At 37.3% G+C, this 16,258-nt stretch overlaps 1 protein-coding gene across 1 annotated transcript in view; it reads right to left on the bottom strand.

The window, feature by feature from the left end:
* The window catches only part of ANOS1 (anosmin 1), a gene marked incomplete at its 5' end in the record, with an annotated part of 114,962 nt that overhangs the window by 52,541 nt on the left and 46,163 nt on the right, over nt 1–16,258 (bottom strand). Inside the window, 3 exons of the mRNA XM_040566171.1 lie at nt 2,651–2,835; nt 8,100–8,322; nt 11,563–11,625. Coding sequence (XP_040422105.1) covers nt 2,651–2,835; nt 8,100–8,322; nt 11,563–11,625 — 471 coding nt within the window. The remainder of the gene's footprint in view (nt 1–2,650; nt 2,836–8,099; nt 8,323–11,562; nt 11,626–16,258) is intronic.

The raw sequence follows: 16,258 nt of genomic DNA, 5'->3' as shown, positions 1-16,258 counted from the left end.
AAAAAACTAAAATTATTTTCAATGTTTGTTTTCTTTATATTCTTCGAGAGTTAAATAATGTATTAGTAGATTGTCTCCCCTCTTAAAAAGCAAACATCAAAAACATTCTTATGACAATACAATGCGAAAGAAATGAACTTCTTCAAAAATATTTTTTCAATACCAAATAAAAATTCATAAGAGACATGTGAAAACACTTACATGTTAACCCACATTAATGCAATAGAAGAAAGTAAAAAGTAAAAAGTGAAAAGTAATTCCTTTAAAAATGTTGTTCAAAATTATAACCCCCTTTGTGATCTTCCTCTGCTCTGTACATGCTCTCTAACTTAAGTTGCAGAGTAATGAAAGGGCATCATCTCCTCTAGACTGTCATGCCCCAGGAGTTTTCAGCTGTATGGCTGAGCTCTTCACAGCCTTTACCTATAATCAAAGTCTCAGAGCCCAATGCTTTGGAATCATACAAGAAAAATTCTCAGTTATATGGACAAGAAAATACCCAGAGGCGATCCACACGGTCACTTTAGTCAAAATGTGTATCCAACCTTGTTGATGATATGGTAAAATACACCCTAATGCATCTGATTACACTTAACATATTTGACTGCCCAGCAGGACGTCTAAAACTACAAACACCGTTGAGTTACATTTCTCTATAGAGACAGAAATTCTTATTACTAGCACCCCATAAGGGTGCCCAGCCTGTAATGCCCCATAAGGTACACACAGCTCACAAAGCCAGTCAGGCATCCTGAAGCTTGTTCTCAACTGACATCCCCAGTGGTGTCTGTTTCACAATCCAATACACATCTCTCATGATGCAGTAGAGACATCAAAGTTCTCAGAAAGATGTCAGTTGGAGGAGGCTTCTCCTGCCATAGTGATTAACTCAGCCCTTCTGTCTGCATGTGACAGACCCTCAGGAAAGACAACTGACAGGATTCTTACCATTCTTGCACAGGAACACATTTCTAAAACCCTCTCTCCTGTACATCTCTGTGAGATGGAAGAGATTCATATACGCTCCACAACTGTATATACTGCTTGCTTCCAGAAATGTGCATGAGGTCTATTTTGGGGATGAGAAAAAGCACAGCAGTGTGCTGCTACCTTTGCAGTCCAGACCCACCAGCCAGAAGAACTGTGTTTCTACAGCCTAGCACATATACATAGCATGATAACTGTGAGGAGCAATTGACATCTGGCTTATGTTTTCTACATGGTATTCTCCTAGTAGCAAAGGCACTAAGTTGTTTGCTGAATATAGAGAATGCAGACTGAAGACCTGCTCATCAACTGAGACAATAAAAATGTCACTACAAATTTATCAGATGTGAGGGTGTGCATGTTTGTTTGGATGCAATTGCACAGGCTGGGTTTCATGCCAGGCTCAGCTGAAGGTCATTTTTCCTGGACAAGACATTTTGACTGTCCCCTGTAGTACTGCACTAAAGCTAAGGACTTCACTTTTGAGTGTTCAGTTTCACAAGCTTCACATTATTTTAAGATACCTTTTTCCTACACAATCTGAATGTAGAATGAACACAGATTGCCACAGAACTTCAAATCCTTACTTTATTTTGTGGATGATTCTATTTATTCCCTCTTTTCTTTTTCCTAGCTATAACGACATTTTGCAGGTCTTTTGAAAATCAGCATTTTGCTTTTCTTGTCAGCAGGGATGAGGGTGAAGCAGTGAAGATAAACGATTGGAACTCTGCCATACAGGTGAACTGTCAGCATGTTAAAAAACAGATTGAAACTGGGAAGGAACTAAGTGAAAATTTATGCTCTGTTGGCTGCTTCTCATTAAGAAACATTTGCTCATGAATCTTACATTTTCAGCCTGGACTGCACTGAGTGATAAGAGCATGACATCATGGGCTTTTCTGAATTGGGAGGGCAACATCTGAAAAAATGATTTTACAAAGAATAAATGTTTTAGTCTTAACACTCTTAATTTTAATAATTGAATGGCCTTTTTATCAAGTATATTTCTTAGCATTTTGCTAAGACCCAAGCCATGCCTTGGAGACCATGCACACTGATTTCAAAAGGACTATGTCTCTCATATGCTTCCTTCACTATATTTTGGTATCTAACTCTATGTTTTTCAAGAGATTCATGGCTTTTTGGAACCCCCATCTGAATAGATCACAAGTATGTACTTACAGAAAAGTACCACTCATTGTCTTATGAAAATCAAGCCTCCAGCTCGATCTATAGATCTTTATCTGTAGAGAGCAAACCTACAAAATAAACTCATTTTGAAAATATAAACCTCTGAGTATTATTTTTTGGGGGGACAAGGAAAGAAATATTTACTTCTTTACTAATATATTCACACATTTTTAATGATATAATTTTCTATACCTATCAAAAGCATTTGATGTTTCTATAACTGAAAAACTGCAAGTAAAAATATTGAAGCTGATTTCTGCTGAATAAGTCTGGAAAATAGCTCATTGAGCACTGGAGTAAGATCTGGATCCTGCCTGTGGCTAGCTCATGACTTAGAGAGAGACCTTAGAAAGGGGTCGCTGTGTATCAACCTCCTTACTTACAAAGTGATCTAACTCTTTGACCTGATGAGGAACTTCAGATCATTGTCTGGAATCTAGGGATTCTTACCATTTTACCAAGAACTGACCTGTGCCACTGTTTGCCAGTTAGTAGCGTCATCCTCACTAGGATGGATTCCTTGATTCCACCTCCTCTGAACAACATAGATCACAGGCTCAATGGAAATATTGAATTTTGAAGACCACTTCACCTCCAGGTCTCCAGATTGCAGTTCTATGAATTTTAACTCTTTCCGGGGTTTCAGTGGAACACCTGCAACAGGAACATACAAACAAATGTATTTGAATAATTTACAAAACAAGATGAAACCATCTGTAGGTGAAGCTGTATTAAAAAAAAATAATAATAATAAAAAAGATGGTTTGTCAAATGGAAGAATAAAAGTGGGGAAACAGGTAGGCTGATAAGTATGCACATTCAGAAGTGTTCACAGCAAGCCTACCTCTGCCAACGGTAAAATTTGTTTAAAAAAAAAAAATAAATTATTTATTTCATTTAAAAACTAAAGGTACTAAGAATCTGAAAGTTGTGAGCTAAAACTTATCTCAGAGTTTCCTTATGCTTTGATAAGATGGACAAAGACCCTTTGATCCCAAGCAGCTATCTATACTTGTCATTCAGATTTTCACCTAATTTGTCTTTAAACAAATCTAATGATAAAATTTCCACAGCGTCATTCAGCAATTCTTGCAGTTCTCCTGTGGAAATTATCCCATTGGACACAGCTCTTCTCCAAAGTCATGCCTAAAACTGGTCACAGACCCCAGCTAAGCCTTTACTGGTGTAGTCTACAGTAACAGGATTATCTGACACATCTTACATTAGTCTGATGTATGCAAGTATGCTGCTTGCCTTCTCCTGAGCAGCTTGCAGCCATACTATATGATATGTCATTCTCCACTCTTCCCTAAAATCTAGGAAAGGTAATTCCAAGGCTTCTTGAAATATAACTGTTGTATCTGATATATACAGTGCAATTGCTACACTACAGGGAAAAAAAGTTCTTTTTAAAATTTAATGGTAATTTCTCCTTACATCGTGCCACTGAAGGACAGTTATTCCTGTTGTTCCTGCTCCTGATAACACTGCCTTTTTGAAAATATTTGCAGTAGCTTGTAAGAAAAAACAACTCTTCCAATTTGGCATCTTTTGATTAAATCAACACATCAAGTGTTAGATACATTTCCCTAGATAGTTATTAGGAGCTCATATACTTGATTGTGCATCATTTTGTCACATATAAGACTTTTATGCTGACATACGAATCTTCTTACCAAGTTATTGTATGAATTTGTGTTATTTCACCATTTCAGCGGGGGCCAACAAGTCCATCTGTATGCACTGGTTCTATAAATTGTAATATAAATGTTTCTACTCAGTCTATCATAGTTGGCTGGAGTACCAAATTTCCTTAGGTAAACAAACTGCTTTTATATTCTAAGATGTCTTCCAAATCTGATTAAGTGATTAGCTACAAGTCAATAAAAATCAATATTGTAGCCATTGAAGAAACCTAAAATCAACCTGAGGAAAATCCAGTACTAAACTCTGGTTAACTCAGTCTAAACCCTGGATATCATTCCACAGCCAGATGCCTTAGCCTAGTATAACAAACATCACAGATCATGTCAGTTCCAATTTCTATATTTGAAAATCCTTCTTTAATTATGATGTACAATAATTCTTCAATTTGCATGTTAAGAAAACTTCCATCTGCTCTGCATTAGGGGCAGTTGGATTCACTTGATTGCAAGTTACTCAGCCTCTCTGGTGTTATGTAATTGTGTGCAGATGGATTGCAGCAGCATAAATGACTAGAGCATCACACAAGTGCATTTTGAAACACTTTTGTAGAACCAGCATCATCAATTTCATATCCAGATGTGTAGATCCAATCATTCTTCAATGTGCTTTTTATTATGTAAATTGTCAGCCCTTTCATCATGCTGGAACAAATTAGTTCTCTGAAGTCTGTAGTGTTTGAAGAATTCAAATCACTGACTGTCGTATATGTGCAGTACCAGAGCCCAGGAAAAAACATTTCTAAAGGTGTCTTTCAAATCACACATGCATCTCTGTGCTATGAAAAATAAATGCACGCTGTTCCACCATAAAAATCTGTATTTTAAATGTTGGTTCCATAGGAATTCAAAAAGCTTCTATGGTAAGGTTTCGGACAGTAAAGGTTACACTTATGTTACCAGTACAATTCTAAACAGTTGTTCAAAGACTCAGAAAAGAACACCTCTAAAGCTGTACACAATTGTTTTAATACAAAACTATTTTTCATTAAACATGAAAAAAATCTTTAAATTCTGGATGACTGTTCTGGCTTCAACTACCCAATTATGACACTGTCATACCATCATAGCCTTTAAATGTCACAACATTCTCTTCACAATTCACTTTGCTCAGATCTGCAGTTTGGTCTGCTTTAGTAATTGCTCCCTAACATGTTCCAGACAAAGTTGGTTAGGCTGGTTTAGACAGTATGAACCCTGAAACTTTTTTTTAAAAGGGGGCCTGGAAAGTTCACAGAAGTTGGTGTACTATCACACTGGAGAGACCACTACCTTCCGAACAAGAAAAAGGTGATGGGTAATTTTTCAGCAGTAACCATCTGAGTGTGGAAAAAAGATACATGTCCATATCCTTACTTAGGGATGCATATGTGTATTTAGACAAAGTGAATGTGATCAAACATTGGACATCACTTTTTCTTCCTTTTTGTTCTGCGTTTTTAAGCTTATTTCTAAGCAGATATATTCCTCCCATTTATATTTGTTAAGTACCAAATTTACTTTATATACTTACTGTTAATTTATAACATCATTATCTCCACATAGGAAAAAAAAAAAAAAAAAAGAAAAAAAAGAGGTAGGCCATAGAGAAAGAACATACACTTTCTGAAGTCCTTTACTAATTGAGACAACGTAAAGGAGGTAGATGTGGCAGATGACAGATGAGTAGGACAAAAAATTTCATATCACCAGCAAAGGGAAAAAAAATGTGAAGACTACATAACTGAGTAGCAATACTCCTAACATGGATGAAAAAATACATGTGCATTTATATAATGATATGGCAATTTGAGCTCTATACCGAATGCAAGCCAATAAACAATTGGGATAACAAGTACAGTCAATCCAATGACATTTTCAATATGTGACTTCTGTGTAAGTATACTTATATTAATATTATTTTAGAATTCAGCTTTAGTACTCAGTACTAGAGGGCAAATCCAGTTAAATCAGATGAGTATTTTATATCTGCTGTTGTAACTTTCATCTCTAGAGCTTGATCAACAGCACAACTCTAGCAACTTATGTAGACTCTTTAGATTCAATCTGAGTTCATTTTCTAGCTGTGAGTGCTGTCAAAATGATAAGAATAAGCACTAAACTTACTCACTAGATCTTAGTCATGCTTGCAGAGTTTGCTCTTCCTTAGTGACAGGAAGGTCATTTACCCCTGGAGGAAATGAATAGCAAGCCTGCTCAGCTTCTATTTGTCCTTTGTTGCAGAAAGACAGGTTGAATAGGATAATTAGCTGAATTCATCAGCTGAGAAGGCAGTACTGCATTGGGTTTGCCCTTCCTTTGCAAGACTTATATGCTCTTACAAGCAAGCACCTCCTGCAGATAGGTGATAAGATCTTAGAGAAGGTTAATTCTGTTTCTATATAATTAGGTTGAGCAACAGTAGACTTTGCAGTATGCAGTTATACAGCGTATCATATCCTGTCAGATCTTGTGTCCTCTCCAAAAGCATGCCATCTGTTTTTGTTTGTTTGTTTGTTTGCTAGTTTTGTTTTTACCTTATCCAGCTGTCACATTTGCTGGAATGCCCTGCAGTATGCAATTTTGTAATTGTGGTATGAAGCCTGACCATGTAAACCGTTACACATGCAACACAAATGCTGAGTTTATCACTATTCAATTTTCTCAAGAAGATGAAAGAAAGAAGTAAATAATCCCTTTTTAATATTTTTTTATTCTAAAAGGTGGCGTGGATGACAGTGTATTAATCCCTTACAATTTTACAAAGCTGCTCTGAAGTTTCTTGGAAGCAAGAGAATTTCCCTTCTATATTGGAAATCTGGATCACAGTGCCTGCTGTTCAAAGTATTTCAAGTAGCATCTTCATCAGTTTTATGCTTAGTCAACCTCTATGACTTCTACATCAAATCTTCTTCACTTTTGTAAGTAAATTAGAGAGCGTTTCCTGATGGCCAATCCTGTATATTCAAACCCAGGTTTCAAAAGTCAAAGAGCATTATTTCTGACATACATTCTCATCACTAGGGACATTCAAAAACAAGCATCAACATTTCAGTTAATGGAATGAACCTAGAAACAAATCACCGTCTCTTTCACATATTTCACTTCCAACTTCAAAACAGACCTGATATTTATTGTTATCAAACATACATAAAATCACTATAGTCTGTTCTATTTCAAATGCTGTTAGCAGGTTTATACCCCAGGAAAGGGCAACGATTCTGACCTCACTCAAACATATTCATCCCCAGTGTTTTCAAGGTTGCAAACAACTGGAGCTCCGCAGATGGAAATAAAACTGGATTCAGATCTAAGCCTGGAGCTTAGCTCAGAGTTCTGCTGATTAGGATCTCCATGGAGAGCCCAAGTTATCAGAAGCATAACTGATTAGTATTTATTTTTTATCACTAAAGTAGAAGAATGCATTTCTAACAAAATATTCCAATTCTGTGCAACAAGAAAATGTGTTTCACAAATGGTCATTACTGTGTGTTAGAAGCACATTTTAAAAGTATTTCCATATAAAAAGCTTTTTTTTTTTTTTTAAATTTAATCATAAGAAATTAAAATCTGGAGTTTGTCTAAGCACAAATCATTCCTTAATCTATATGTTCTTGCTGATGGGTAGCAAGGAAAACCTTTTTTCATAGAATCTCAGGACTCAAATCAAGGCAATTAAAAACTTCTGAATAATTCATGGTGCCGTAGCTGTAAATAATGCAGTAATATATATGTGGACACTATCATTTGTCACTATTTTATTCCTAGGTCATTAAGAATACCAATTCCAAATACACTGCCTTATTATCTCACACTTCCTATTTGGTAGTCCCATCTACTTGGCTTATAATCATAAATGTCATTTGTGATTAATACAACTTGAACTATTTATCATTAAATATTTTCCTGCTGCATTCTTTCTCAACTGCATCAAATTAAGTGAGATTTCACCTAAACTGGCAAGTTCATTCTACTTAAGATGATTCATAATAGCCACATGTTTACATTCCATAGATTTCCAGATATGACCTTCATAAAGAAAAAATAAAAATAAAAATCAGAAAATCAAACAACATTTTTCTGTCCATCCATCCTTTCTGCATCCAGTCACATGTCCCTCTATGTATTCACCTCCATACAAACTCTCATGACATAAAAGTCGTGGTTTTCTAGGAGACTTTACTATGGCCTGAAGTTATTAGCCTAGTATGAGTATATATTAATAATAACCTCTACCTTTGTATAGATTTTTTGGAACTTGGCATGTGTGACCACATCCATTGGAACAGCATTTCTTCACTCCAGAACATTCACTATCTGCTTCACAGCTTTCAACACAGGCAGCTGCAAAACCACTGGCCTTCTCAGGTGCTGGGCAGTCCCCTTGCTTCACAGACAGGATGTACTTAAGGAATTCGCAGCTAGTTAGGCATTCATAATTCTTCTTGGGGAAAAGAGGCTAAAGGGAAAACAAAGGAATTGTATAAAGTTTTCAACAGTGGGAAAAAAAAAAAAAAGAAAAAAAAAGAAAAAAAAAATGTTGTACATTTTCCAAGACCTCCTAAAGAAAAACACAGATTTTCAGCTTTTGCAAGACTATCCCTAAAGATTTATATATTCAAGTTGCTTCTAAAAAAGCATTCCAAATGCAGAATCATGAATTCCCTCAAGTAAGACCACCATCTTTAATGGAATAAAGCTGTTTACATCTGCCAGCTTTCCCTTGTTTTCCTCACACTGCTTGGCAACAAAGTTGCTCAACAACAGATTTGAAAAAAAAAATAATCTCAAAACAAAGGGAAGCAATGGTCAAACGGTCTTTTTTTTTTTTTTTCTGACTGCCCCACATTCCTCCCTTTGTACTTCACAAGACTTTACCCACAATATCTGATGTAATGCCCCTCTAGATAAGTAAGTAAAATCTTCCTACATTATACTCAGTTTGAACTGAGTTGGCTAAGAGAAGAGCATCTTTATGTTCTTGCTAACATGTTAATAACTGCATAAATCTTCATGGTACTGGAATAAAATTTCTGATAAAACGATCAGCAGAAAATACAGATTAAAATAACCCTTAAATATATTTCTTAAAGATCAAAACAAATGCTACCTCTTTGAGAAATCAGGTACTAGCTACAGGAGACATTGTTTCAAAGCATAGACATTTTATAGCATATGTACTACTCAGAGGTTTGCAAGGTTCATTTCCAACATTATTAAAAACAGCTTCTAGTACCCAATGTCATTCTGTGTGACATGGGGATTTCATCTCCTCTTTTAGCCGGTGCTTTATTTAGTTTGGTGCAAAACCAGCTACAGTAAATCCCTCAAAGTGATTGGTGGAACTGTAGGTAAGCAAACCATGTAACTAGAGTTATCTATAGGCTTTCTTCCCATTTTAGAGGAACCCAAAGTCTTCCACTCAGAAAGTTCTGATGAACAAATTATTAAGCTTACACAAAAACTATAACCTACTCTCCATCCAATTATTCATGTAACTTCAATGTTTTCTTCCATATTCAAATATTATACTTTCTAATTTATACCATTCTCATATTTCTAGCAAAATGAGAAAGACTTTTCTCTATGAAGGAGGCCCAAGTGGTTCACTGAGTATTTGTCAGTTTATACTCCAAAGTCCAGGAATGCAGCACTGAGTTACCTCTCACACTTCATCCCATAGAGTCGTCCAGATTTTTTTTATCCTACTCTTAAGAATGCATTTGGTGATACAGCTTAACCAGTGTAAACTGCCAAAATGAGCAGTGCGCTTTTCTCTTCTATTGACCCCAATGTTCCTCGGACATTCACTCCTGCTGTTCTTCCTGTTGGGCTATACCTGATTCCACAGTTAGCCACCTAAGAAGCTAAACCAGCAGGAAATTTTACTTATGAGGAAAAAAAAAAAAAAAAAAAAAAAAAAAAAAAAAAAAAAAAAAAAGGAGACAGGTAAGCTGTAAGGTTCCTCCTCTAACACTAGTATACTTATTTGGTAGGTAAGAAGTTGCATACAATGCAGGACCTTGAGAAATAAAAAGCTAAACTTTTGCTTCCAGATTTTATAAAGAATACAAAAAAGACTGAAACACTCTCAAATGAAAACAGCCTGGTTCAGTTCAATCAAATAACGTCTATGGAGCATACATGAGCTTGAAAGACAGGAAAATGATCCCTGTGTGTGTGTGTCTGTGTGTGTGAAGCAAATTTCAAATCCTAAAACATCACAAATTTGCAGCTACTTAATTAAAAACTTTATAGCTCCCTAAGGCATAATACATCCTCAAGGCTTCTCTTCCTCACCCTATTTCACAGCTCATTTTTCAGTTAGCTGCTAAATGTGCTGCTCTTCATTACTAGCTTTTGAAGTTCTAAATTTAGCTTCAACCACAAAACACTAATCAAAGAGGGATGCTCACTGTTTTCAACTACAATAGAACAGTGTTCTACAAATGTTTTTCTTTTAAACCAAATTTATACATATTTACACCCATATCTGGAAACATACAGCCTTAGTGAGAAGTGATATATGAGGATGACATAAATTAAACCCACTAAAACTTCTTTATTACACTACTCCAGAGTTTTGTTATATAAGGAAACAGCAACTGATTCTGGTTAAAGAACACTTACAAGGATTGGTTTTCATGAGAAATTTTTACTTGTTCTTCTAACATAGCTAAATAGACTAGTAACCCCTTATTCCCTACTTACATGTAGTTATTTGGATCTCAAAATTAGTTTTGTTAGTTGAAATGACAGCTTTTCCTAATCATCTTCATGATGTTTAAATTGTTTAAACATAACACGTGCTCTTCTACCAGCGGAAGAGTGCTCACAGTGATAAGGAATGAGTCAAATCAGTTCAGGGCACAATCAGTTAAGATCATTTTTATTTTTTTCAGGAAAGGCTGAAAATCTTCATAAACACACGTTAAATGATTTGAATAAAGGTGTATCTTTATATTGATTTGGTTACAATAAATCAACCTTCTACTGAGAAGATGCTTTCACTTTGTACTAAAAATCCATTAAGGATCGTAACATCTGACTTCCACCAACTCAGCAGAAGCTGTGTTTCAAATGCAATAAAACTATCTCCTCTTTTGTGCGAGTTTAACTGATCTAAACTTGTTTATTCACGAGGTTATCCTGAAACACTATGCATAAACACTTTTCCAAAGACTTGTTCCTGAAGAATTATGCATTCTGATGCCTGCCCTCTGAATCCAGTTACTCCTGGAGATATATTCTTTGAAAAATCAGACTGACTTTCACATATAGAAAGGCCACCTTTTCTAGTGACCCCGCACAAGGATTTCCACACTTGTGACATTTTGTCTTTTAAACAAAGATGCTCTTACTCTTTTTCTTCCACGTGGCTGGAAAAGAAAGGAGGAATGTGGGAGAAGTAGCAGTTTACAGGAGGAATTTAACAGTGCCTTCTCAGAGAAATTACATAAGCGTGGCTGAATAACGCTTCAAACTTCAAGTTGAGATCAGGAAAAAAAAATAAAATCTTTCTTTCTTTACTCAGACATAATATGGCTAAATAGTTATATGTGTATCCATTCAAATGAAGGTGAATGCTATAAAAAATCCCATGTTTGTTAGCTGTCTCCTTAAAGCTCACACCTCTAATAATTTAAGTGAAAGAGAGAGCTAGAACAAAGTGAGAAAGAGTGCCCTTGGGCTGACATACCTCACAGAAGCTTTGGCAATGGTTTTTCTTCAAGTCCCAGGATTCTTTGCAGGGCTCCAGGCACTAGGAAGAGTCAGTGGGGGAAAGTGTCAGGAAGAGAAAGAAATAAACATCCACAAATGACCCCAGTTCTCTGGTTGTTTGTTTGGCCCACAGGAAGTTAATAACAGGCTTTAAAAATCCACTTCTCCTGAGGATAAGATTGTGTCATTGAGCCTTGGTTTCAGAGCAAGGTCATGCCAAGCCATGGTTAGATTACAAGAAACATTTTCAGTATTTCTTACTGTACAAGGCAATTGCCTCACTTATATATATGCCATCCTATTTTCTGCCTTACTGAATCTAGGTTCCTAATAACATTTAACACCATGTCACTGGATCACAGACCAATGTCAAAAGTACTACTCTAAACTACAGAAAGTTAAATCTTCTCCTCACTGACTAGCCTCAACATTAGATGGGCACATTGTCTTCCCATGTGAGAAGCTACTTCATCAAGCTATGGAGTAAACTCAGCAGAGATTTAGCCACTATTCCCATACAAATAGACAATGTTCACTGGTCTGTTAGCAAAACCACTTTATTTCAAGTATCATATTATCATTTCTTCACCTTCAACCTCTACTACAATGGATATACAGTGAGTTTATATTCAAACTCTGCAAACCAGAGTCAAGCTTCACAGCATAACATAAAGAAAAGTCTTTAAGAGAATTTACTGTAGCTGAAACATAAATTTAAACTCACGTTCAGAAACCTTTTCACTTCGTTTGTTAAACAGATGATCCTGGAAATTACGAGCATTGTTGGGAGTCAATAACATCTAATATTTCTGGTAACAGTAGAAAGATACTTACTGAACCAAAAAGAAAGGCCTTTGACATGCAATTCACGTCATTTGGCATGTGTTTGTATTATTTGTTTCTCTTACACATAGTATTAGGTTGGATGAGTCTACTTTTATGCTATTCAAAAACAAGCATGAACACATGCAGGCTATATCTCAGAACAGCTGTCCACCTGTATCATTAATGTACTAAAAAAAAATAGTGTTTTAAAAGTTAAACATTTTTCTTACTGGCAACAAAGCCTGAAAATATAATAAAACCATTATTCACAGAGGTTACATACTTCAGGAATGCAAAACACCACTCAAACATTTGTTATAAATACATATACTGGTATTTCCGATCCAACTTTTAGCTCTTCAAAATCCACAATGTGCTGTATACAGAGTAATTAGGATACCTTATAAAATGTCACTGAAGTCAGGAAGTTTAATTAAATCCAGAGTGTTGTTCATCTTGTGGTGAGTTACTGTACATTGGAGCCCAATCCCACGATCATTCCAATTTTACAGCTCTCCTAACTGTCTGATGGATTTAGCCATGACTTACAGAGGTATAAAAGTGGTGCAAAAACACAATGGGCAACCTTTTGATCTCACTGGGACTTTGTCAGTTATTCCCAGGGCTGACAGGATTTCCATATCCTTGCCTTTTTCCAATTCTTGTTTCAATGCTGCGCGGCCACAAAGACTGTATCTAAACCAGCATATCCACAATCTTGCCCCAAGCTTGAGACGAGGACCAGAACCAAGTTCATTCTGAATGTATTGCTGGACCACCTTCCTTGCATGTTGTAAAGCAAAATATTTGATATGCATGGAAGGAATTACCAAGATGCTATATTTCAGAGGGCTTGTTCAATGTTTCTACAGGGATGTCTTTACCCACACTGTAAGTAGGCTCCAGCATTTGGTGTTTTGTCTGGCAGCTGTTCTGTTTCAATAATCATCCAGGACAGACCAGAATATTTTCACTTTGGACCCAGCATCTCCTGCCACCAGAAAAGGCATTACTGATGGGCATCTCAGCTCAGACACTTCAAAGGAAAGATGGACAAAATGAACCAGGTCAGAGCAGTATCCTGCCATCTGACTGCCCTCAGAATACTCCAATGAAAAAAAAGATAATGTAGCTAGCCAAAAAGCCTCCATCATAAGCTTCACAGGCACTGACTGGAGTATACACCCTCAACTACATGGACAAAAAGTCTTTAATAGATGTTTCATATTCCTGTTGTAAGAGGACTCGACAGAGCACTGGACTTAGCACATTGGGCTGGTGTATAAGCCAACTGTGCAGCTTCAGTGGAGCTGTACCTTTCTGTAAGCTGGACAAAAACTGCTAGCTGACAGCAATGTTACCAATAACCTTGCACTAGAATTGTTTGGGATTGTCCTTCTAAAAAGGTAGAACTTAAGCTTGCAATAACAGATGAGAGCACCTCATAAACACTGAGTTTTATGTTTATCCTCTTTGCTATTTTGTTGTGAGGTTCCCTTATGGTGGGGAAGCTGAGGAATGGAAAGGAAATGCATGGAAGAGCTGGAAGCTTGATCTACATCTCTCACCTTTGAGTCCTTGAATTAAACCATGAAAGAGATGAGATATTGAGATCTCCCCCACAGTCTAGTGAGCTTTACCCTCTGAATGGCAATAATCTCAGGAAAAGAGATACCTTATTTTCTCCATGAATTCTCTTCTGATATTTTTATTTGGAGAGGGAAATGTGTGCCAGATCCAATGTATTACACAACCTAGGTCTGAAGAAGGGCTATTGTATACATAAATTAGTCTCTTTTTCCAGACATCTTAAGTTTCACCTACAAAGGGTTTCTCATTTTTGGCATGCTTTGTTATGAATGTGCATCAAGATGAATAAAATAGAGTAGAATAGAGTAGAACAGTTCAGCTGTGAGGTACTTTCACAGATCATCTAGTCCAACTGCCCAACGACTAGCCAAAAGTCAAAGCAACTAAACAAGATCATTATCCAAGTGTATCTTGAACACTGACAAGCACAGGGCATCCAACCATCCGGCTAGGAAGCCTATTCCAGCGTGTGACCACCCTCACAGTAAAGAAATTTCTCCAAATGTCCAGTCTGACCCTCCCCTGGTGCAGATTTTCGCAGTTCCCTTGCATGCTGTCATTGGTTACCATGGCGAAGAGACTGGTCAATGCCTCCCTCTCCACCTCCCCTCCTCAGGAGGATGCAGAGAGCAGTGAGGTCACTCTTGGCCTCCTCTCCTCCAGACCGGGCAGTTCAAGTGTTGTCAGCCTCTCCTCACAGGACATGCCTTCCAGTCCTTTTACCAGTTCTGCTGCCCTCCTCTGGACACTTTCAAATACCTTAACATGGTTTTTGTATCGTGGAGCCCAGAACTGCACACAATATTCAAGGTAAGGCTTCACCAGTGCTAAATACAGTGGAAGAATCACCTCTTTCAAGCTACTGAAGAAGATATTTGCAGTGCTCTGGATCATACTGAAGTAAAACATTTCTCCCCCCAACCTGGCTCTTCATCACTTTTAGCCCACCTAGCTAGGGCAAACACAAAGTTGAAAATTCTCTCAAGAAAAAGCAGAATCAGGCCTTACACTGACAACTTAAGATTTTCTGACAGGTATCTGTCACTGCATAATAAAAATTAAAATCAAGAAAATGTGAGTCAGAACGAGTTGCAACAGCATCAGTTTTCTTAAATCCTAGTCTTCAGAGAATAGAATAAAAACAAAAAAAAATCTTAAATATAACATTTGGATATTACATTTCTAACAACTTGAATGCAATTCAGCAAAGACCTGACCCAACGCTCCCCAGACCAATGGGAGTCATGTCATTGATGTTTAGCTTTGCCTTGATGTCTGAAGGGAAAGCATACACCATTTCACACCAATACAAAGGATTTCGAGGAAATACCTAGAACACCCCTGAGAAAACTATTCCCATCCAGCAGGCAAATGCATCCAGGTTTTCCAGATGAGTGTGAACATGTGTGCTTGTTAAAAGGACACTGAAAAATAAGGAGGAATCTAGACCCAGGAGCAGCTGTCCTTGCCCGTTTCATGTAATGAGAAATGCCTTGCAGGAAGTCATTGCCACCCGCCCTCGGGAGCTAAGCCGGGCTGCCTACATGGTTGATTGCCCAGACCAGAGGCAACGGGCAGGCAAGCAGGATGCACCATTGCTGGCCCCTGGTTGCCAGACCCTAGTCCCATGGTGAGGCCAAGGGCAGTGCCGGCGGGACACAGCTGCCTGCAGAAGGAGGGGAAACTCAGTCATTGAGGGCCATAGCGCTCCTCAGAAGATGACGGGTGTCAAAGACACGGCCTTGCTAAACTGAATCCTACTAAAGTACCTGCTTGGTCAGCTCCTGTGGTTAAACCTGGGAGTTGTAGGCTTGCTTTCTCCATCCAGGCCTTGGCAGTGTTGATGACTGCCAAACTATGCAGCAAGGGCCGGGAGGAGAGCTAACAGAAAGTACTAGCCAACCTTCAAAATCCATCTGTGTATATGAGCACACACATAGGTGTACACATTTGAGATATTACTATAGATCTATTAACAACGAGGCAATCAAATTAGGAAAAAAATACTGTTCCATTCAAGGAAAAAATCTTAGTATTGATGTATTTTGAATTATATTTTTTTTCAATTTTATTTCTGAAAAAACATACATTTAAGGAACCTGTTATAGAAGTCTTTTTTGTCCTATTTTTTTAATTATAAATAAGTCACCTGTGAGATTAGCATGTGATGCAGGCCACTTCCATTATTAGGAAAGGGATTTTCATAGTAGACCACTGCCGCTTTTGCATAGGAAATGTTGCCTTTGACAAGGGAGAGT

The sequence above is a fragment of the Cygnus olor genome, chromosome 1 (genome assembly GCF_009769625.2).
Source record: "Cygnus olor isolate bCygOlo1 chromosome 1, bCygOlo1.pri.v2, whole genome shotgun sequence".
NCBI classification, from domain to species: Eukaryota; Metazoa; Chordata; class Aves; order Anseriformes; family Anatidae; genus Cygnus; species Cygnus olor.
Note: the sequence above shows the minus strand (reverse complement) of the source record. Positions and strands in the feature narration are given on the sequence as shown.